The 25,079-nt window shown below is 41.6% G+C and overlaps 1 protein-coding gene across 1 annotated transcript in view; it reads right to left on the bottom strand.

Moving 5' to 3' along the window:
* Positions 1-6,409: 6,409 nt before the first annotated feature.
* MRPL3 (mitochondrial ribosomal protein L3) overlaps positions 6,410-25,079 on the bottom strand; it is a 135,137-nt gene continuing 116,467 nt past the window's right edge. Inside the window, exon 10 of the mRNA XM_044293454.1 lies at positions 6,410-6,864. Within this exon, the coding sequence (XP_044149389.1) occupies positions 6,715-6,864 (150 nt within the window). The 3' untranslated portion in view covers positions 6,410-6,714. The remainder of the gene's footprint in view (positions 6,865-25,079) is intronic.

Raw genomic sequence — 25,079 nt, 5'->3', positions numbered from 1 at the left:
ATAGGACGCCTGCAGTGAAGTTAGTGAAGACCAGCACTGTATAGGGGGGGGTCTTGCAGTGAAGTTCATGGGTCTGGCTGAAGCCTGTAGTCCTCCAAGCTCTCCTCTTACCACATGTTGCTGAGCGGCTCCTGCTCCAGCCCCCATTCTCCAGCACTGCTGAGGGAGCGTCTGCCAAGCGCAGGGATGTGGAAAAGTGTACACAGCCCAGGCACTGTTATCAGCTGCCAGGGAGGACCTGGCTTTTTATCCATTCCCTTACAACTTTTACTCTGGTTGTCAGTTCTGTCCAGTAACGCGAGCGCGCACTCAGGCAGGAGGACAGCCTGCTTGCGGGTCCCCGTCTTCCTCTGAGCAAACTGGTAGACGTGGTGGATGCCTAGCAACAGATTTTATTCTCAGGTAACAATAGCCAATACTGGGGACAAAAATTTGGCTTTTAGGGGTTATTTATTAAACAATCAAAAATTAAAACAGGGCCAACAAGGTGATATTAATCACCAAATCCTAATAGTCCCCAAAAAATAAAAAAGCAACAGTTCTCTTAACTCCTTAAGGACACAGCCTTATTTCACCTTAAGGACCAGGCCATTTTTTTGCTAATCTGACCAGTGTCACTTTAAGTGGTGATAACTTTGAAACGCTTTTACTTATCCAGGCCATTCTGAGATTGTTTTTTCGTCATATATTGTACTTCATGACACTGGTAAAATGGAGTTAAAAAAATTCATTTTTATTTATAAAAAAAATACCAAATTTGCTAAAAATTTGGAAACATTTGCAAATTTCAAAGTTTCAATTTCTCTACTTCTATGGCTTCGTTTACATCACCGTTCAGCCTTTCCGTTCTCCTGCTCCATTTAGGGGCAGGAGAACGGAAAGGACGGATAAGCACATAACTGACCAAACTGAGTCAAATGGAGCCTGAGGACCCCATAGACTATAATGGGGTCAGTTATGTTTCCGCTCAGAAGATGATTTTTAAGTGGCGACAAAAGTCCTGCATGCATAAATTTTGTGTCCGCTTAAAAATCATCTTCTGAGCGGAAACATAACGGACCCCATTATAGTCTATGGGGTCCTCAGGCTCCGTTTGACTCAGTTTGGTGTCAGTTATGTGCTTATCCGTCCTTTCCGTTCTCCTGCCCCTAAACGGAGCAGGAGAACGGAAAGGCTTAACGGTGATGTGAACGAAGCCTATAATACATAGTAATGCCTAAAAAAAAAAATATTACTTTACATTCCCCATGTGTCTACTTCATGTTAGAATCAATTTGGGAATGACATTTTATTCTAGGGTAACGTTACAAGGCTTAGAAGTAAATCTTGAAATTTCTCAGAAATTTTCAAAAAACAACTTTTTAAGGACCAGTTCAGGTCCGAATTCACTTTGTGAGGCTTACACAATAGAAACCACCCAAAAATGACCCCATTCTAGAAACTAAACCCCTCAAGGTATTCAAAACTGATTTTACAAACATTGTTAACCCTTTAGGTGTTCCACAAGAATAAATGGAAAATAGAGATACAATTTCAAAATTTCACGTTTTTTTCCATTTTAATATTTTTTCAGTTACAAAGCAAGGGTTAACAGCTAAACAAAACTCAATATTTATGGCCCCTATTTTGTAGTTTACAGAAACACCCCATATGTAGTCGTAATTTGCTGTACGGACACACGGCAGGGTGCAGAAGGAAAGGAATGCCATACGGTTTTTGGAAGGCAGATTTTGCTGGACTGTTTTTTTTACACCATGTCCCATTTAAAGCCCCCCTGATGCACCTCTAGAGTAGAAACTCCATAAAAGTGACCCCATCTAAGAAACTACACCCCTCAAGGTATTCAAAACTGATTTTACAAACGTTGTTAACCCTTTAGGTGTTCCAGAAGAATGAATGGAAAATGGAGAAACAATTTAAATATTTCACATTTTTGGCAGATTTTCCATTTTAATATTTTTTTTCCAGTTCCACAGCAAGAGTTAACAGCCAAACAAAACTCAATATTTATGGCTCCGATTCTGAGTGAGGGAGCCTCTGCCAAGTGCAGGGACAGGTAGAAGTGCACACAGCCCAGGCACTGTCATCAGCTGCTGGGGAGGACCTGGCTCTAATCATTTACTTACAGTCCCTGGCTGTCAGTAATCTGACCTTGCACACTGCACCTTCAACACAGACGGACCATGCATAGCAATCCTATTTTAAGCACAGGTAAAAGCAGGAGGTACAGGGAACAAAACTGTGGAATTAAGGAGCAATTGAGTACACAGTGAAAAGTTGAAATAGGGCCACCAAGGAGATATTAATCACCACAATCCAATACTCCAAATAATAATAATAATATGACAGTTATACTTTAAGTCAGGGGTGTCAAACTCAAATTCATCGGGGGCCGCATCAGCAGTTTGGTCACCATCAAAGGGCCGGTTGTATCGGACTTATGGGGGATCTGTGGGTGACACTTATGGGGGATCTGTGGGTGACACTTATGGGGGATCTGTGGGTGACACTTATGGGGGATCTGTGGGTGACACTTATGGGGGATCTGTGGGTGACACTTATGGGGGATCTGTGGTGACAGTTATGGGGGATCTGTGGTGACAGTTATGGGGGATCTGTGGTGACACTTATGGGGGATCTGTGGTGACACTTATGGGGGATCTGTGGTGACACTTATGGGGGATCTGTGGTGACACTTATGGGGGATCTGTGGTGACACTTATGGGGGATCTGTGGTGACACTTATGGGGGATCTGTGGGTACTTACAACTACAAGCGCTCGCCGCTCGGTAGGCAGGAGGGAGAAGGCAGGCCGGGAGGACAGGCGCTGGCAGCGTGAGTCATACGTCATGCGCCCACGCCGCCTGCTTCATTCATAAAGTGGGCGGCGCAGGCGCGTGACGTATGACTCACACTGCCAGCGCCCAGCCTGCCTCCTCCCTCCTCTCAGTCTCGGCGAGCGCTTGTAGTTTTATTATCACTTCCTGCAGGGGCCGCCTGCAGGAAGTGATAATAAAAGGTGAAGGCTGGCGGCGGGCCACATGACAAGATTCGGCCCGCGGGCCTTGTGTTTGACACCCGTGCTTTAAGTATTCCTATACAGCAGAAGTCTCATTTTTATTTTTTATTTTTAATAAGTAACTGGCCATGCAGCTCTATAGTGTAGTGGTTAACATTCTGGGCTGTAATGTAGACGGTTGTGAGTTTAAATCCTGCCAGAAACTTTCCAGAAATAGAGGCTAAATTAGATTTAAATACAACCTGTAAGGGTGCTGCTGTTTCTGTAAAAGTAGACCCCTCCTTCTAATCTCATATAAGGGTAATTTAAGAGGTAATACCCTATTGGCCAATTCACAGGAGTGTATCCTGTCCAGGAAACACATTCCATGTGACGGCTGTATTTCCCACACTGAACACTGCCCCTCTGTCGCAAACCATAGTATCATAATGGTTTAGGATGCTGTGTGTTCCTATCTGACAGTGGGTCTACTGATACTATGAGTTTACGACAAAGAAGCTGTGTTCAGTCTGGGAAATACAGCTGTCACAAGGATCATGATCCTAGGACTGAATACACTGTTAAATTGGCCATTCTGTATGTTATTTGCCTTCAATTATTACATTCTACAATAATTATCAATTCTGCTTATGTAAAAAAATAAAAAATAATCCCATGCTTGCCTCTTAAATCCTCCAATGTTATGATCCCCAGAGATAAACTGTTATACCAACACAACTGATGCAGCCAACCACTGGCCACAGCAGTGAGGTCAAGTATGTTCAGCATGAGACCTCTACTGCACTTAAGTGTAAAAAATATTTTTAGGAATAATATGTGACTAAACAACTAGTGATGAGAAAATTTCATATTTTTAAATTCGTTTGGTGGTAAAAGCAGAATTGCGTTATGGATTCTGTTACCACGGACCATAACGCAATTCTATTACGGAATGCCTTTATTCTCTCTGTCATAATAGAAGTCTATGGCCTGCATAATGGATCCGTCCCGTTTCTGTTATTCAGGTGAGTCCAGCATTTGGAGAAAGGTCCATTCATTTTCATGTACAACTGGTCACATTTAAAATCAGAAACAGCAAAATTTCATGATCGTATCAAGCACATGTTTTTGTGTTAGACACATGCCCTCCCATGGATAATATAGAGTGAACCATTAATCTCAGGACTCAAAGTGAAGTCAGGAAATCAATTCAATTGCTGTAATCTGGGTCAGGGTAATGAAATCCTCACAGGAATTGTGCCAATATCTAATTCTATATCCCACTACAGCATCATAAAATAATGCAGATGGCAATGGAATCTGGTTTCTAATATCTCTTATGCATTGCGGTTACTGTGTAGTAGCCTCAGGATTCTTGGACAATACTAATTTTTGTGACGCTGAGTAATTGTACATTACAAAATTAGGTGCCTATTGATATTGTAATAGAACATGAACGTGTAACCCATTTTATTTCACAAGTGTATATATAAAAATTAGTTGTTTTTTTTTTTACCCATAAGAGTATAAGGATGGACTTAAAAGGCTTTCTCATAAGAACAACTCCTGTCCATACCAAATAGGGCATGTGGATGTCACAAACGTTAGTCCCTTGCTTAGGATTCCCACCTCCCATGAGCCAGACTTTGTCAGTCAAGGTATCAAATGAGTGACCACCACATACAAATTACATATTCCTGTAGAAGTGACTTCAGGAAAATAAGCAGGCAGATGCTGCCACTCCCAGATATCAGAGTTTGGGCTTTACATTCTAAGCATATGATAGAACAAAAAAAAAAAAAAAAACACAAGCAGACACTCATGGCATACATCAGATGAATGGGGCCCTATCAATACACCCAACATCTATGCTTGGAGCATCAAATGCGGACTATAGCTAGCCTTAAAGGGGTTGTGCAGGCCATCTATATTGATGACCTATCATCAGGATAGGTCATCAATATCTGATCAGAGGGGGTCCAACACCCGAGACCGCCACGATCAGCTGTTTGAAGAGGAGTCACGCTCCATGGAAGCGCCGCTTCCTGTTCATTACACTACGTGTCACCTACTCTGGCGCAGTGGCATAGTGCAATTACAAGTACTCCCTCCATTCACTTGAGTACTTGTCATTACACTGCACTGCATGACGAGCAGTGCAATGAACAGGAAGCAGCGCTCGCATGGAGTGTAATCTCCTCTTCAAACAGCTATTTGGTATGGATGCCGAGTGTCAGACCCCAGCCGATCAGATATTGATAAACTATCCTGACGATAATTCATCAATATATATGTCCTGCACAACCAATTACCGGTAATGACTGACCACCGTCTTTTGTCGTCAATGAGGGACCGCAGCAGGATGAAAGAGGATTGTCCCCTCAGATTGGGTCCCAGTGAACTGATTGCAGGCTGGATAAGTCCTCTACAGTTAACTCCGGGTACCTAGAAAGGACCCCAGGACTGTAAACTCAGTAATCTGGCTGTTAGGGCACATTAGCCTGTACCACAGAGATGTATGCTAATACATAAAAAAATATAGTAATCATTTTGTAAGATAGTAATTTCTTTAAAGTAGCTATCCTGGAATGTTTAAAATGGCAGCCAGGAACCTGTCCTAGAATTTGACTACACTGCTCTACCATAGATTATATAATCCTGCCCATGATATGCCATTATGGCTGAGCAGCCTGACCAGAAAACTCACCAATATGTAGTCTATGCAAGTAGCCGAGAGAAGTGTGTAGTGAGGCCCCACCCCTCACTCCCCAGGCAGCTCTGCAAGTGGTGGCAATTTGGTAACCAGTCCTGCTCACATTCTAGGACAGGATGCTGGCAGCCATTTTAAATCATTTCTGGCGAACCCCTTTAAAAGGATTTTTAATTTTGGTCTCTCTTGCATTTTGCCTAGGCCTTATACAGCCATGTCAAAGAAGAAAAAAAAAAGTTATGCCTGCTAAAGCATTTTTCTGACTATAAGACACGTCATTCCTCTTGAGGAGAAATGGCAAACAGCCAGCTGAGTAACGTTCACAAAGTGGTTTTATTGAGACTGCATTCACACTAATATACAGAACTGAATATTTATCCAGTATGTTAATATCTGTCCATGTTGTTTCCTATTAGTTGATACATGTGGAACTACAGAAGTGTAAAACATATAGTGTAAGACAGATATGTAAACAGCTAAATGTAATGCCACTGGCTGTGCATTCATGAACTGTTTATGGATGCTGAGAATGCAAGTGTGAAGGAGGCCTATATAGAGAAAGAGTTTAAGTACCAGTTTCACCATAGCAAAGTTTTTCCCAGCCCCATTCATGTGCTTCCAACAACCGGAAATCATTTTACATATATGTTTTTTAAACTTAAAAACTGTAAATGCAATACACAAGAATGAAAGAATGCAAACATTATCAAATAATCTTTATTTCACCATCTATATGCCTTTAGAGTAGTTAACAGAGTAGTGATACTTATAAATCATTGGCTTTTAGGCATTTACAAGATCCATAAAAATCCACTGTGCAAGGCTGTAACTACAGCATCCATCTCAATAGCCGCTTCTCAGAAAACCTGTTAATGTCTCCCTGTCCTTCAATAACAAAAGTGGCGGCAGTAGAAAGGGAAACCCTTCGGAAATCTCTGTCCTTCATAAATTACAAAAGCAAAGCGAACTGATGACAACACCTGCGTGTAGAAAGATGTCAGCTATGCTAAGAGTATGTGACAGAGGGCTCATTGAACTGGAATATTTCCTCATCGAAAAGGTCTTCTGGCAGCTCTTCATCTCCATCAGCAAAATATGTAGGGAATGGAAGATTTTCAAAGCCTTTTTGTTTCACGGCAAGTTTCGTGTCCGTGACCTAGAAAACAGAAGGATTAACTTAGTAACATAGTATCTAAGGTCGAAAAAAGACATGTGTCCATCCAGTTCAGATTGTTATCCTGCAAGCTGATCCAGAGGAAGGCAAAAAAAAAAAAGAAAAAAAACTGAGGTAGAAGCCAATTTTCCCCACTTAAAAGGAACAAAAAAATGTCTTCCCGACCTTAAATCAGAATAACTTCCTGGACCAACGACCCCTCTCTAGTCGCTATAGCCTGTAATATTATTACGCTCCAGAAATACATCCAGGCCCCTCTTGAATTCCTTTATTGTACTCACCATCACCACCTCCTCAGGCAGAGAGTTCCATAGTCTCACTGCTCTTACCGTAAAGAATCCTTTTCTATGTTTGTGTACAAACCTCGTGACCCCTCGTCACAGTCCTGGGGATAAATAGAGGATGGCAGAGATCTCTATACTAACCCCTAATATATTTATACATACAGGTCCTTCTAAAAAAAATTAGCATGTTGTGATAAAGTTCATTATTTTCTGTAATGTACTGATAAACATTAGACTTTCATATATTTTAGATTCATTACACACTAACTGAAGTAGTTCAAGCCTTTTATTGTTTTAATATTGATGATTTTGGCATACAGCTCATGAAAACCCAAAATGCCTATCTAAAAAAATTAGCATATCATGAAAAGGTTCTCTAAACGAGCTATTAACCTAATCATCTGAATCAACTAATTAACTCTAAACACCTGCAAAAGATTCCTGAGGCTTTTAAAAACTCCCAGCCTGGTTCATTACTCAAAACCGCAATCATGGGTAAGACTGCCGACCTGACTGCTGTCCAGAAGGCCATCATTGACACCCTCAAGCAAGAGGGTAAGACACAGAAAGAAATTTCTGAACGAATAGGCTGTTCCCAGAATGCTGTATCAAGGCACCTCAGTGGGAAGTCTGTGGGAAGGAAAAAGCGTGGCAGAAAATGATGCACAACAAGAAGAGGTGACCGGACCCTGAGGAAGATTGTGGAGAATGACCGATTCCAGACCTTGGAGGACCTGCGGAAGCAGTGGACTGAGTCTGGAGTAGAAACATCCAGAGCCACCGTGTAGAGGCGTGTGCAGGAAATGGGCTACAGGTGTCGCATTCCCCAGGTCAAGCCACTTTTGAACTAGAAACAGCGGCAGAAGCGCCTGACCTGGGCTACAGAGAAGCAGCACTGGACTGTTGCTCAGTGGTCCAAAGTACTTTTTTCCGATGAAAGCAAATTTTGCATGTCATTCGGAAATCAAGGTGCCAGAGTCTGGAGGAAGACTGGGGAGAGGGAAATGCCAAAATGCCTGAAGTCCAGTGTCAAGTACCCACAGTCAGTGATGGTCTGGGGTGCCATGTCAGCTGCTGGTGTTGGTCTACTGTGTTTTATCAAGGGCAGGGTCAATGCAGCTAGCTATCAGGAGATTTTGGAGCACTTCATGCTTCCATCTGCTGAAAAGCTTTATGGAGATGAAGATTTCATTTTTCAGCACGACCTGGCACCTGCTCACAGTGCCAAAACCACTGGTAAATGGTTTACTGACCATGGTATTACTGTGCTCAATTGGCCTGCCAACTCTCCTGACCTGAACCCCATAGAGAATCTGTGGGATATTGGGAAGAGAAAGTGGAGACGCAAGACCCAACACTCTGGATGAGCTTAAGGCCGCTATCAAAGCATCCTGGGCCTCCATAAGACCTCAGCAGTGCAACAGGCTGATTGCCTCCATGCCACGCCGCATTGAAGCAGTCATTTCTGCAAAAGGATTCCCGACCAAGTATTGAGTGCATAACTGAACATAATTATTTGAAGGTTGACTTTTTTTGTATTAAAAACACTTTTCTTTTATTGGTCGGATGAAATATGCCAATTTTTGTTAGATAGGAATTTTGGGTTTTCATGAGCTGTATGCCAAAATCATCAATATTAAAACAATAAAAGGCTTGAACTACTTCGGTTGTGTGTAATGAATCTAAAATATATGAAAGTCTAATGTTTATCAGTATATTACAGAAAATATTGAACTTTATCACAATATGCTAATTTTTTTTAGAAGGACCTGTAGTTATTAGATCTCCCCTCAGTCGTCTTTTTTCGAAAGCAAATAACCTCAATTTTGATAATCTTTCAAGGTACTGTAGTCCACCCATTCCAGTTATTACTTTAGTTGCCCTCCTCTGTACCCTCTCCAGCTCTGCTCTGTCTGCCTTGTTCACAGAGCCCAGAACTGTACATAGTACTCTCTGTGTGGTCTGACTAGCGTTTTGTAAAGTGGTAGGACAATGTTCTCATCACGGGCATCTATACCACTTTTGATGCAACCCATTATCCTTTTTGCCTTGGCAGGAGCTGCCTGACACTGGTTTCTGCGTTTGCTGCTCACTAAAATTCCTAGGTCCTTTTCCATGTCAGTGTTACCCAGTATTTTACCTTTTGTATGTACTGGTGACTTGCATTATTCCTTCCCATGTGCATAACCTTACATTTGTAAGTGTTAAACCTCATCTGCCACTTCTCTGCCCAAGCCTCTAATCTATCCAGATCCCCCTGTAGCACTTTACTGTCCTCTTCCATGCCAATTACTTTACACAGTTTAGCATCATCTGCAACAATTTTTTACTGTGCAAGCCTTCTACAAGATCATTAATAAAATATATTGGAGAATAGGGCCCAATACTGACTCCTTAGGTACGCCACAAGTGAAAGTGACCCAATCTGAGTGCATACTGTTAATAACCACCCTCTGTTTTCTATCACTGAGCCAATTACTTACCCACATGCAGACATTTTCTCCCAGTCCAAGCATTCTCATTTTATATACTAACCATTTATGTGGTACAGTGTCAAATGCTTTGGAGAAGTCCAGATATACGACATCCATTAATTCCCTGCTGTCAAGTCTAGAACTTACCGCCTCACAGAAACTGATTAAATTAGTTTGACATGACTGATCCCTCATAAAGTCATGCCGATATGGCGTTATTTGCTTATTTTCATTGAGGTACTCCAAGATAGAATCGCCACGTCCATAACAACCAGCGCTATAAAAATATCACATGACCTAACCCCTCAGGTGAACACCATGGCTCTAAGACTATGGATACACTAAAACATCATTATTTCGGTTTCAAAAATGCTATTATTGTGTAAAACTTAAAAAGGGAAAAGTTAACATATTAGGTATTGCCACGTCCGTATAGATAGCTCTATAAAATAAAATAAAAAAAATCACATGACCTAATCCCTGTAAAAATAAATAAAAACTGTGCCAAAACAACCAATTTTTTGGTCACCTTGCTCCATAAAGTATAATAATGAATGATCAAAAAAATCATATGTACCCAAAAATGGTACCAATAAAAACGTCAACTCTTCCTGCAAAAAATGAGCCCCTGCACAAGATGATCGGCAGAAAAACAAAAAAAATTGGGCGTTCAGAAAATGGAGATACAAAAACATAATTTTTGTTTTCAAAAATGCTTTATGTAAAACTGAAACAAACATAGAAAGTAGACATATTTGATATCATCGCATCCATAACAACCTGCTCTATAAAAATAGCACATGATCTAACCCGTCAGGTGAATGTTGTTAAAAATAAAAACTGTGCCAAAACATCAATTTTTTGGTTACCATGCCTCATAAAAAACTTAATATAAAGCAATAAAAAAAATCATATGTACCCCAAAATAGTACTAATAAAACTGTTACCTAGTTTCCAAAATGGGGTTACTTTTTTGAGTTTCTACTGTAGTGGTGCATCAGGGGGGCTTTAAATGGGACATGGCATCTAAAAACCAGTTAAGCTAAATCTGCCTTCCAAAAACCATATTGCGTTCCTTTCCTTTCATGCTCTGCCGTGTGGCCATACAGCAATTTACAACAACATGAGGGGTGTTTCTGTAAACTGCAGAATCAGGGTAATAAATATTGAGTTTTGTTTGGCTGTTAACCCTTGCTTTGCTACTGGAAAAAATGGATTAAAATGTAAAATCTGCCAAAAAAGTGAAATTATGAAATTATCCCTCATAAAGCCAAGCTGATATGGCGTTATTTGCTCATTTTCATTGAGGAACTCCAAGATAGCATCTCTTAGAAAACCTTCAAACAGTTTACCCACGACAGATTTTAAACTTACTGGACTACAGTTTCCAGGATCTGTTTTTGGACCCTTTTTGAATATTGGCACTACATTTGCTATGCGCCAATCCTGTCAGTATAGAGTCCTTAAATATCAGAAATAAGGGTCTGGCTATGACATTACTTAATTCTCTTAACACAGGGGGGTGTATACCATCTGGTCCTGGCGATTTGTTTATTTTAATCTTTTTAAGACACCGCTGTACTTCTTCCTGGGTCAGACAGGGCACTTTTAATGGGGAATTAACTTTTACAATCTGCATTTCATCTGACAGTTTATTTTCTTCAGTGAATAAAGTGGAGAAAAAAAATATTTAAATAACTTTGCTTTCTCCTCATAGCTCTCTGCAACTCCCCCTCATTACTCTGTAAAGGGCTGACACCTTCAGATTTATACTTTTTACCATTTATATAATTGAAAAACATTTTAGGGTTAGTTTTGCTCTCTTTGGCTGTTTTTGTTTTTTACATATTCAATTTTTTTCCTTATAGTTTTTCAGTGCTTCCTCGCTACCCTCCTGTTTTAGTTATTTAAATGCTTTTTGTCAGTTATTGTTTTCATTTCTATTTATCCACATAGTTTTTTTCTTGTTCCTTAACCTTTTATTCCAATTAGATTTTAGGATGCTTTTAAAAATATACCATTTTGCAGTGGTATTTTTATTTTTGAGGACTATGTATAAGTTAGTTAGGCCTATGGCCTCTCTTAGTTGGCTAAATTTAGCTTTTTTGAAGTTTGGTATTTTTTGTTCCTCCCTGAAGAAACGCTCTTTTGAATGATAATTGGAAGGTTATTACTTTATGGTACTATTTCCCAGGTGTCCCTCGACCTGCACATCCGTTGTTCTGTAATACTAAGTCCAGTATGGCCGTCCCTCTAGTCAGGTCCTGAACGAGTTGGGAAAGGTAATGGTCTGGTTTTCTTTATGAGATGTACAAGTTTCAGTTTCCCAATCTATATCTGGGTAGTTGAAGTCCCCCATAATAACCACCTCATTATGACTTGCTGCCTCGTCTATCTCGTTTAGCAGCAGATTTTCTGTGGCCTCTGGTATATTAGGTGGTTTATAATAAACTCCTATTAGTAATTTATTATTGTTTTTTCCTCCATGTATTTCTACCCATAGTGACTACACATGTTCATGTCCCTCACTTATATCTTCCCAGAGTGTGGGCTTTAGACAGGACTTTACATAAAGGTAGACCCCTCCCACTCTCTGGTTTTGGCGATGCTTTCTAAATAGACTGTAACCCTGTACGTTAACTGCCCAGTCATAGCCATCATCCAGCCATGTCTCAGTTATTCCCACATAGTCTTACAGAAAATTAAGAGGTTTATGTATATTTTGTACCCTATACTTTTGCTTCTGAGCTGTTCTAGTCCCCCCCTTTCATTTCTCCCCCAGTCCCATTACCTTGCCCCCGGTCTCTATCTTCCCATCCTATAACGCAATTACCCTCCCCCCCAGTCCCTAGTTTAAACACTCCTCCAACCTTCTAGCCATCTTCTCCCCCAACACAGCTGCCCCTTCCCCATTGAGGTGCAGCCCATCCCTACGATAGAGCCTGTAGCCAACAGAGAAGTCGGCCCAGATTGAAAATATATTTTTATTGGTGCATGGCTCTTCCTATAATCTCCTAGACTATGACAAAATTGCTATTACTGTGGTTATTAAATTAACTGATAGACTAACTCAAAATCTTGAGTGTCCATAAAACAAGTGAATCATATATGCTCTGGAGTTTAACCCTTTCACTGGCAAAATTAACGCGGATTGAAAAGGAGTGACACCTTTGATCGCTTCACAGGAAATCCATCTGCTTGTATGTTCACATGTATACACTAAATCATGTACCCTTTTACTGTTGCTTAAAAAGGTTGTCTGGTCTCAACATTTTCTATGTGCTCCTAATGCCCCTCAAAATGCATACATATGCCCCCAATACCTGTCTGTGCTTTCTTTCCCCGTCTGGACTTCAGACTATTCTCGCAAATTTGTTTACTTCCCAGTTTCCTGCTTTGTTGAATAAGTAACTTTATTGATAAAGCCTGGCTGCACTGCAGAGTGATGAGTCACAGGCTGGCCCCACCACCACTGTTCAGTCTGCAGGAGCTACTCTCACTACACGTGGCATGATACTACACCCAGACATAAATCCTGCTAGTCTATTTCTCACTCAGTGTCGAAATGACAAGACTGACACTCCACAGGCTCTTCCGTCACTATCTCCAGAGTTCAATAAAGAGCTTGAATCAGCAAGCACATCAAATCACATGTGTATCTAATCCTATCATATACGATACTGCCTGCTGAGCTGTGCATCTAACCCCATCTTGTACTATACTGCCTGCTGAGCTGTGTATCTAACCCTATCTTGTCTGATACTGCCTGCTGAAGTGTGTATATATATATCCTTGTGCACATGATTGCATCCGTTTTGCCTTCTGCAAGTTGCAGATCTTCTAAATAAGGATACCATCGTGTGCGATCTGCATTTTTTCACAGACCGACTGACTTCTATGGGTTCATGGTCTGCATTTTGAGGACAAGAATAGGACATGTTCTATCTTTTGTGGAAGTGGCATACAGATGTGGAAAGCACATGGACATCATTAGTGCGATTTCCACATCCATATTGCAGTTCTGCAAAAACACAGAACATGTCCTATTTTGGTCCTCAAAATGCAGACCTCGACCCCATAGAAGTCAGTGCAGGACGCACACGGACAGTATCCTCATTTAGCAGATACGCAACTTTCAAACCGCAAAACAAATATGGTCGTGTGCATGTGGCCTAAATCTTTTTGGGTACTGCCGGCTGAAGTGTTTATCTTGGCCTACCATGACAGACACATGTGATACGGCCATGATCAGCCCGGGAAACACTATCCGTGTGCAGGCCGCATTTCCCAGGCCGACCACACTCTTCTGACCGAACTGACTGTATCACAGTACTGTTTGATACTGCCAGTCTCTTATCTGATCAGATAAAGACTGGTTGTATCATACAATCAGTGCGTGTTAGAGAAGTTGTGGTCGGCCTGAAAAATGTGGTTAACATATGGACCGCGATTCCTGTGCCAATCATCGTTTGCATACTAAGCCCCAAAAACAGTGACATCCACAGGGCCCCATAAAAGTGACATCAACAGGGCCCCCCATAACGGAGACAGCCACAGATCCTTAACACAACAGTGACAACCACAGTGCTTCCATAACCGTGACATCCACAGTTCCCCCAAAGCCATCCAGTGCCCCCCAAGTGCCATCCACAGTAGCCAATCACTATGCTGTCACTCATGCGCACCGCTTACATTACACTGTACATGAGTCACTACAGGATTCACAAAGAAACATGTATGCAGAATTGACAAGCTGGTAGGGGCTGGTGTCGTCTGTGATGACGTGCAGTCTCCTTAGGAGAGGAAAATAAGACAATGGCAAGGAACTGGAAGATGTAGAATCGCTTCAGGAATGGTCATGTGACCATGAAGAGGATGGTGGGAATGCCTAAGCTGCAGAGGCAAGTATTAGCATAATAAACTTCTCTCCACAGGTTATTTGCAAGGAGAAATTTCAAGTAGGGCATATGCAGCAGAGGTAATCCTGCAGTGAGGCTCATAGTATATTATACTCTCAAGACTGCCCTGTTTTATTCTAACATACTTCAAAAGATTCAAAATATACGATTTCCCCGCGAACCATACATATTTATTCAGTATTTTATCACATTCTATTCTATAACATATACCCTTCAACTTTAGACACGTTCTCTGACACTTTATTTTTATTCAAGGCTACAGCTCTAGGACTACAGAGAAAAGCCAGATTTCTGGAAAATACATTATCTATATGGCTTGTATGCCTAACTCCTGCTTTGGTCAATTTTGTCAGGCTCGGCATTTCTTTACTGTACTTCAAAGTTCTCTGGCTCCAGATTCACGCCTTGAGGATAATTTCAGAGGCTTATTTGTGTTTATTACGTATCTTTAATGTTATTTTATTGTCCAGTGTGGTTCTAGAGATTTTATAAAAATCATGCCCCTAAGGGTATGCCACCTCCTACAATCATGTACAGTTTGGGTGTAAAACATTCTTTCTACCGAACCTATATATTTCTGAGATTTTTTATTGATGACCCGTCACGGGGCACCCCCACAGATCAGCTGGTTGAAGCCAAGGCCTCGCAGCCTTCCCTTCATTATTTACCTGCTTGCCATCGACATCGCAGCAGTGAGAAAGTGTAATTACAAGCTGTCCTATTCGCTTCAACAGGATGGCTGGTTCCAATACAAGTGTATAGGAACGAGCCGACAAATCTCTTGTATGAAGAGTTCCTAACACTTCGCCAATAACATCTGGATTGGGAGTATTGAATTTCAAAGTCAGATGCTTTTGTTCTTCCAGGAGCTTTGGCAGGGGGCAGAATGGGAACTTACTGGAGGTACTCTGTGGTATTGAGACTTATTGGCAATGCTCCATGGGAAACAAATATGCAAGAAAGTATGTCCTAAGGAAGAGAATCATCTCATTAGCATCACCTTTTGGAAGTGGCCTTCTAAGAGTCAAAGTCCAACTTTCCAACAAACCTTGAGATTTGAAGGAAATATAGCCAAGCCAGATATCTGTTGGAAGACAGCTGTTGTAGAGGAGCTTGCCTCTCGTCAGTACTAAGTAGAGGTGTCGGGTAGAATCTTTCTCCTCTCTCCCTACTGAAAACAGTGCATGGGAAAGTTGTGAGAGATACCTGTCGGCCGTACAAATGTTCAACTGGCAGTTACTGAAGGTGGATGGCCACCTTTACAGTAGCCTAAAGAACTGTGATCTGTACATGAACTAATGCAATATACATGCTAATAAACTATGCTTTATTCTGTATACTCTTGACTAATTCAATATGCAAAAGTTGACCATGCAGCATTGTGAAAAAGCAGTTTGACAATACCGTATGTCAGTGTAGAAGTTGTAACTGGGTTAAACAAGACAAAAAACACAAAGAACTCCTGAATATAACCTGTACAGAGTATGATCACTAACTTTCACAGTATAAAAATAAAAGCACAAAGCAACAACATCTCGAACAATCCTGAGAAACCACCTGTTCCGTGTCTCAAAGCAGCCCTCATGCAAAACTACGCAGAATGTGACAGCAAAGGGAAGCCACTTTCCCCAGCTGCCAGAGAACAGCTTGTGCAGTTTGAAATCTAGTCACATTTGTGAAGAACCTTTATGTCGGTGTATACTACAGATTTTTTTCTTCTTGTATGGAAAGTTCAGTTATAGTTCCCTGTAGGTTTAATGCTACTGAAAAATGACATTAGAAAACAAATGCGAAGAAGAATAGAGTATTACAAAGGTAGGAAACCTACAACAAAATGTGACCGCCAAGTAAATTTAGAAAACTATAAAATGGATTTACATAGAAATCAGAACCGGATTAGGCCTCGTTCACATTTCTGTGTCAGTGTCATGTCTGTGAAAAAAAGTGTAAGTGTTTCATCTGTGAAGCTGTCTGGGAAAATCTGTGGTTGGTCCGTGTATCCATTTTTACCATCCGCGTGTCATCTGTAATTCACGGACGTTGCTCAGCTAAAAAATTAATTTCCAAAGAATCTCCTATTAGTCTTCAGTGAAAAACAGATGCAACATGGACACAAGATGGATGTGTGTCAGTGATTTTCATGGACCCATAAACTTCAATGGGCGTGCTTGGTCCACATCACGGATCAAAGTATCAGGTATCAAAGTATCAGGATCATTTCAGAGGCTTATTTGTGTTTATTACGTATCTTTAATGTTATTTTATTGTCCATTGTGGTTCTAGAGATTTTATAAAAATCATGCCCCTAAGGGTATGCCACCTCCTACAATCATGTACAGTTTGGGTGTAAAACATTCTTTCTACCGAACCTATATATTTCTGAGATTTTTTATTGATGACCCGACACAAATTCGCCTGAGATGAGTCCTGTATGTGAGATGAGTCAGGGATAGGACTCATCTCAGGTTAATTTGCATATATATCAAATCGTTTTTTTTACACAATAAAAGCACACAGAGCTATATGGACTGGGTATTGCGGACGTGCTAGCGGCCATCTAGCAACCCATGTCCTCAGCTCTATACACAAAATCCCAGTGACAGGTTCCCTTTAATCCTAGCTTCTAAAAACCTGTGAATACATAATCAACCTAAATCAAACTAATATGAAAAGATGTTATTCTATAGAGACGAAACGTTGCATGTCCTGTTTGGGCAAATAAAGATTTTTGTACTTTATCGTAAGGAGTGCTGCCCACTTTGACTTTTATGCACAGTTGCACCCCCCTGTTTTCTTTAGAGACGGTGCAGCCACTTTTTTCTCTCTCTCTATATATTATCTCTCTCTCTCTCTCTCTCTCTATATAGATATACAGTCATGTGAAAAAATTAGGACACCCTTTGAAAGCATGTGGTTTTTTGTAACATTTTTAATAAAAGGTTATTTCATCTCCGTTTCAACAATACAGAGAGATTAAAGTAATCCAACTAAACAAAGAAAACTGAAGAAAAGTCTTTTCAAGATCTTCTGTAAATGTCATTCTACAAAAATGCCTATTCTAACTGAGGAAAAAGATAGGACACCCTCACATGTATTCCCTCTTAAATTGGCTCAGATCTCACACAGGTATATCACACCAGGTGCACATAATTAGTAGATCGTTACTCTGCATGTTGAATGAGGCTTGCCCTATTTAAACCTCAGACATTTAGTTTGGTGTGCTCCTGACTGTTGAAGTGAGAGTGAGCACCATGGTGAGAGCAAAATAGCTGTCAGAGGACTTCAGAAAAAAGATTGTAGCAGCCTATGAGTCTGGGAAGGGATTTAAAAAGATCTCAAAAGATTTTGAAATCAGCCATTCCACTGTCCGGAAGATAGTCTACAAGTGGAGGGCTTTCAAAACAACTGCCAACATGCCCAGGACTGGTCGCCCCAGCAAGTTCACCCCAAGAGCAGACCGCAAGATGCTAAAAGAGGTCTCCAAAAACCCTAAAGTGTCATCTCGAGAACTACAGCAGGCTCTGGCTACTGTTGATGTAGAAGTACATGCCTCTACAATCAGAAAGAGACTGTACAAGTTTAACTTGCATGGGAGGTGTGCAAGGAGGAAACCTTTGCTTTCCAAGAGAAACATCGAGGCCAGACTGACATTTGCCAGAGATAAAGTTGACAAAGACCAGGACTTCTGGAATAATGTTCTTTGGACAGATGAGTCCAAAATTGAATTATTTGGACACAACAGCAGAGGACATGTTTGGCGTAAACCAAACACAGCATTCCAAGAAAAGAACCTCATACCAACTGTGAAGCATGGAGGTGGAAGTGTCATGGTTTGGGGCTGCTTTGCTGCAGCAGGACCTGGTCAGCTCACCATCATAGAATCCACGATGAATTCTACTGTGTATCAGAAGGTGCTTGAAGAACATGTGAGACCATCAGTTAGAAAATTAAAGCTGAAGCGGAACTGGACCATGCAACATGACAATGACCCAAAACATACTAGTAAATCAACCAAAGATTGGCTGAAAAAGAAGAAATGGAGAGTCCTGGAATGGCCAAGTCAAAGTCCAGATTTGAATCCCATTGAGATGCTGTGGGGTGACTTGAAAAGGGCTGTACGTGCAAGAAACCCCTCAAACATCTCACAGCTGAAAAAGTTCTGCATTGAGGAGTGGGGTAAAATTTCCTCAGACCGATGTCGAAGACTGGTAGATGGCTACAAGAACCGTCTCACTGCAGTTATTTCAGCCAAAGGAGGTAACACTCGCTATTAGGGGCAAGGGTGTCCTATCTTTTTCCTCAGTTAGAATAGGCATTTTTGTAGAATGACATTTACAGAAGATCTTGAAAAGACTTTTCTTCAGTTTTCTTTGTTTAGTTGGATTACTTTAATCTCTCTGTATTGTTGAAACGGAGATGAAATAACCTTTTATTAAAAATGTTACAAAAAACCACATGCTTTCAAAGGGTGTCCTAATTTTTTCACATGACTGTATATCTCTATCTATATCTATACACACACACTGAGGAACAGAAGTATTATGAACTTACAAATCACAGAGGGGTCTAAAATTCACATTGTATGTGCATTCCCACTCAGACAGAATAAAAAAAATATAATAATCTGGAATCACATGATTTTTTTAAAGAATGTATTTGTCTTGCACTGCTGAACATAAGTATTTGAACACCTGAGAAACAGCATGAATTCTGGTTCTCAAAGACCTGTTACTGTGCCTTTAAAAAGTCCACCTCTTCACCACTCATTAATCTAACTTAGTAGCACCTGTCTGAGCTCTTTAAAAGACCCCTGTCCAACCCACAGTCAGTCAAACGCGAAATACTACCATGGGCAAGACCAAAGAGCTGTCAAAAGACACCAGAGACAAAATTGCGGACCTCCACAAGGCTGGAAAGGGCTACGGGGCAATTGCCAAGCAGCTTGGTGAAAATAGATCAATAGTTGGAGCAATTGTTAGAAAATGGAAGAGGCTAAAGACGACTGTCAGTGAGATGCAAGATCTCACCCCGTGGGGCATCACTGATAAAAAAAGGTGAGGAATCAGCCCAGAACTACAAGGGAGGAGCTGGTCAATGACATGAAGAGAGCTGGGAACACAGTTTCAAAGGTCACTGTCGGTGGAACACTACGCCGTCATGGTTTCAAATCATGCATTGCATGGAAGGTTACCCTGCTAAAGTCATCACATGTCCAGGCCCATCTGAAGTTTGCCAATGACCATCTAGATCAGTGGTTCTCAACCTTTCTAAAGCCGTGACCCCTTAATACAGTTCCTCATGTTGTGGTGACCCCCAACCATTACATTTTTTTCCTTGCTACGTCATAACTAATTTTGCTGTTATGAATTGCAATGTAAATATCTGATGTGCAGGATGTATTTTTATTGCTACAAATGGAACATAATTAAAGCAGAGTAATTAATCACAAAGACAAAATGTTGGGTACCCCTCAAATAAATAAATCAGTGGTGCTTCAAGTCCCCCCCCCCCCAAATAAATAAATCAGAAGTGCTCAGGGTCCCCCAAATAAATAAATCAGCGGTGCTTCATGTCCCCCCAAATAAATTAAGCCTTGCTCAGCCAAATAATTAAAATAAAATTAGCCAGGCTCAATTAAATCATTGGTGGCAGTGGTGCTCAGCGGCGGTGTCATTAACGAAAAAACTCGGACCTCAGCAAACTTACCCGTCCAGACGTCAGGCTCCTTCAAATACAGGCAGTGATAGGACATCACTTCCTGTGCGCGAGGATAAGGGGCCGCTGCCGTTGTGCGGGCGACCCACAATAGGAAGCCTCAGGCGACCCCCCGGAAAGGGCCGATCGACCCCCAAAGGGGTCGCGACCCCTAGGTTGAGAACCACTGATCTAGATGATCCAGAGGAGGCATGCGAGAAAGTCATGTGGTCAGATGAGACCAAAGTAGAACTTTTTGGTCTAAACTTCACTCGTCGTGTTTGGAGGAAAAAGGATGAGTTGCATCCCAAAAACACCATCCCTACTGTGAAGCATTGGGGTGGTAACATCATGCCTTGGGGGTGCTTTTCTGCAAAGGGGACAGGACGACTGCATTGTATTAAGGAGAGGATGAATGGGGCCATTTATTGTGAGATTTTGAGCAACAACCTCAGTCAGAGCTTTGAAGATGGTCGTGAGTGGCTCCGTAAGAAGCATATCAAGGTTCTGGAGTGGCCTAGCCATTCTCCAGACCTAAATCCAATAGAACATCTTTGGAGGTAACAAACTCTGTGTTGCTCAGCGACAGCCCCAAAACCTGACAGATCTAGAGGAGATCTGTGTGGAGGAGTAGGACAAAATCCCTGTTGTAGTGTGTGCAAACCTGGTCAAGAACTACAGGAAACGTTTGACCTCTGTAATTGCAAACAAAGGCTTCTGTACCAAATATTACCACAGATTTCCTCAGGTGTTCAAATACTTATGTTCAGCAGTGCAAGGCAAATTCTTTAAAAATTAAACGATTTCCTGATTTAATTTTGTTTTTATTTTGTCTCTCAGAGTGGGAATGCACCTACAATGTGAATTTGAGATCCCTCCATGATTTCTAAGTGGGAGAACTTGCAAAATCACAGTGTTCAAATATTTCTGTTCCTCACTGAATATACACATACATAGATACATACATACATACATACCTCAGCCATCGGACGAATTCTCGCGCCTGCGCTGTTCACTTCTGTCTTCGGCACAGGCGCAGTGATTGAAGGCCGCTCTTCTGATGCCGGCTTCCTCACTGTGACGTGGTCGGCGCAGTGAGGAATCCGGCACCAGGAGCACATCACTCACTCACTGCGCCGAAGACAGAAGTGAACGGCGCAGGCCCGAGAATTCGTCCGATTGCTGAGATGGAGGCAGGCATTCAAGACGAGATGGGCGGGCTTGACGGACGAGCGGGGCGGCATACAGTGTGAGTAGACAGAGCCTCTAAGTGCCGAAAAGACGCCCCCATAGCACCTAGAGGCTCATTTGCATAGGAATAAAAGATCGTTTTTTAATGAAACGGCTCCACACAAAGGTCTGAGAATTGCATGGTTATGGAGATCAGACACTAGCAGATCGCTAGTGTCTGAAAGCTTATTCGGTCAAGATGAGGTGGTAGAAACCCTTCAAGCAAATTTCTAAATAGCTTTCATTAAAAAGTTCAGATCACTCCGATTCTGTAAAATTTGTGTCCTTAAGTTAAATATCAGGGGGTCTGAAAATAAATGAAGGAATGAAGATTGTGGATTGAAGCTTAGAGCAACTTTTTTATTTTATTTAAAGTGACCACTAACATATGTAGAAATAATGTTATTAATGTCAAAAGTGTCCACAGCATTTACAGTAAGTGTGAGGGCTAACAGCAGTAAATATAGTACAGGCAGTCCTTAGGGCTAACCCCCTCTGCCTCTCCCCATTTTGTTCTTTTTTCTCACTCATCTCTCTTCATCTTCCCCTATATTCTATCTTTTTTTTTTTTGTTCTCTCAATAGTCTATACCACTTTTACATACAGTAGTATTAGAAACGTTCAGTTTTCTATATTTCAGCATAAATTTGACCCTAAAACCACAAGTACAAGTACTAAATATATCAGTCAAAAATATTCGATATTTATTTATTGAGGAAAATGGTCCAATATCACCTATTTGTGAATAGCAAGAGAATGTAAACCTTTAGGATTAGCAGATAATTTGAAGTAGAAATTGGAGTCAAGTTTTTCAATTAACGCCAAGAGAAAGGGGTCTAATAGTAAGCAAGCTCACAAAGGAACCAAAGATGACCTGAAAGCAACTAAAAGGTGTGTCTCAAATTAGCTAATGTTAAAGGGGTTGGCCACTCTCCATGTATTTTCTGCAACTGTGTGGGAGGCAGGGAAAAAGGATATTTCCTAATATATGTATTTAAGTAGATATGGCTATTTTTTCAACAATCTGAAGCCACGCCCCCTGAGCCCCGCTCTGATGTGCAGCCAGTCCGTCCATGGCTGCACGCGACATGTAGAAGCTCCGTCCATGCCTACTGTGTAAATGAGCATGCCCTGCTTTTCCACATCGCATTGCAGCGCACGCCCAGTCTGCCCCTGCCATAGCATGCCCAGCTTGCCACAGAGTGCACGGAGGAAAGGTTCTGATCTCCACAGTTCGTGACTGTGGAGATCAGAACCTTCTAAAAATGTAGATATAATGTCCCCCCTACAGCCTTCATTTTCTTTGCTTACCAGGCGCGCGATTCCCTGATCCTCCCCCCTGCAGCCCTCAAATGTGCCTCTATATTATATAAGCGGGAAGACTGGGCCCGCCGTACCGCTTCCTAGCTAATTTATTCACTTCACTTGCCTCTGTGTAATCTCGCACAGGCTCACTGGCAGAGGCATCGTCGAGCGAAGTGCGCCGTCTTCCAGCACACCTCGTTCGACGAAGTCTCTGCCAGTGCTTCTCTGCAATTACACAGAGGCAAGTGAAGTGAATAAATTAGAGAAGAATTCCCGCCCCCTGTCCGAACCGTCTCCCATCTGCTAGCCCCGCCTCCTGCCTTCTTGCTGCGCCTCCTACCTGCTAGCTCCACCCACTCATGATTCCTCTGGATTGCCACAACCCTACCAGTAATGAAGTAACTGACATGAGGACAGTGCAGAGGTGTATGTGTGTGGAGGAGGGGGAAGGGGGTCACTCAGCTTTCCCAGGCTATTCCTCTGCACATATGCCATTCAGAACAGGAGGAAAGCTGGGTGCTATTATGTAATGTGACTCAGCTTTCCTGATGTCCTGCATGGCACAAGTGCAGAGGCATGAGAAGATATGAGGGGAGGTGGAAGTTGTGTTACTCAGCTTTCTCAGACTAGTCTCATGTCTCTCCACATGTGCCATGCAGGACAGCAGAAAAGCTGGGTGCTATTACATCATGTAATGTCACTCAGATTTCCTGCTATATTGCAAGGCATAAATGCAGATAATAAGAACATGGAAAGGCAGGGGGAGGGGTTCACTCAGCTTTCCCAGAGACTCATGTCTTTGCACATGTGTCATGCAGGATAATGAGTAATGTCACTGTCTCCCAGCTGTCCTGCATGACACAGAGGATGGGGGAAGGGGGGCACTCACTTCCTTACACTTTTCTCATGTCTCTACGCATGTGCCACGCTGGACAGCAGGAAAGTTGGGTGGTATTACATCATGTAATGCCCCAGATTCTTGTCAAAATATGCTGTGTTCCGGCATGAGTACTGCCATTTTGTAGAACAAAATACTGCTGGATGAGATGGGGCAGGTCGAGAAGTTAGGGAGGGTAGTGAGAGGAGCCAGGGCGTATAGTGGGGGAGACTAGGAACGGGCATGGGGGCCCAATCTAAATTCCTGCTATGGGGCCCAATGATTTCTATGTACGCCCCTGCTTAGGGGGGGGATCTCTGGTGGATGACACTTATGGATGACACTTGTGGAGGATCTGTGGATTGTCGGGTATATAAAGCAAATGCTTTATATAAATAAAAAAACATGTAGCTGGAGGGAGAAAACGTGGCCTTACCACAATGAAGGGTGCAGTCTGTATAAATAGGTGGCCGACAAAAAAGGGGCGGGTCAAATGGCGTGGTCAATAGGCGGAGTCAAGGGGGGCAGCAAAATTAGCTTTTGCCTAGGGTGGCAAAAATCCTTGCACCAGTTCTACACGTGATTCCCCGATCCTCCCCCCTGCAGCCCTCAATGTGCCCCCTTATTTTATTTACTCTAAAATACAGAGTCTGATTTATCAAAGCTGGCCTTGCTATACATTTATACACAAGTATGCAAACTGTAAAAAGGTTAGATTTGCTGGAAAAATATCTAAAAACTAAAAGATGATCCCAATTCATCTGAATAGGGTTACTTTTGCAGCATATGCATAGATTTCTACAAGTCCCAATTATACAAATAGTACAGATACAGAGAACCTGCACACTGATCTGGTATGGGATGTTAGAAAGAAAAAAAAAAAACATAAATCCAATAAAAATAAATTACAAAAAAACATTAAGAGCTTGAAGTTTCATAATGATTAAAAAATCTTTGAGATATTCCCTAGGACATCATTTTTTAATAATCACAAAGCGTTGAGCTCTTAACGCTACTATAATTTGTTTTATTATATTTTATTTCTCTTTTTATAGGTTTATAGTTAACTATGTAGTGTAACCATTATCAAGAAAGAAAATGTATATAACCTACCATTAACCAACTGACAAAAAGTAGGTTCTTTACTGGTGGACAAGGGACAGGCCAGCAGACCCTAGAGATGGAACCAGACTAGTACTGCCACAATACTATTCTACTGTAACATTACATGTGCCGCAAGCTGTCGTATAAGTGTCCTATATCCACTAAATATAAGTCCATATAGGAGTTCAAATACCGTATTTTTCACCTCATAAGACACACTTTTTTCCGCCCAAAGTGGGGGGGAAATGGTACTGCGTTTTAGGGTCCATTCACACGTGCGCAAAATGGGTTCACATGGGGACACCTTAAT

This window comes from Bufo gargarizans, chromosome 5, assembly GCF_014858855.1.
Source record: "Bufo gargarizans isolate SCDJY-AF-19 chromosome 5, ASM1485885v1, whole genome shotgun sequence".
Taxonomy (NCBI): domain Eukaryota; kingdom Metazoa; phylum Chordata; class Amphibia; order Anura; family Bufonidae; genus Bufo; species Bufo gargarizans.
Note: the sequence above shows the minus strand (reverse complement) of the source record. Positions and strands in the feature narration are given on the sequence as shown.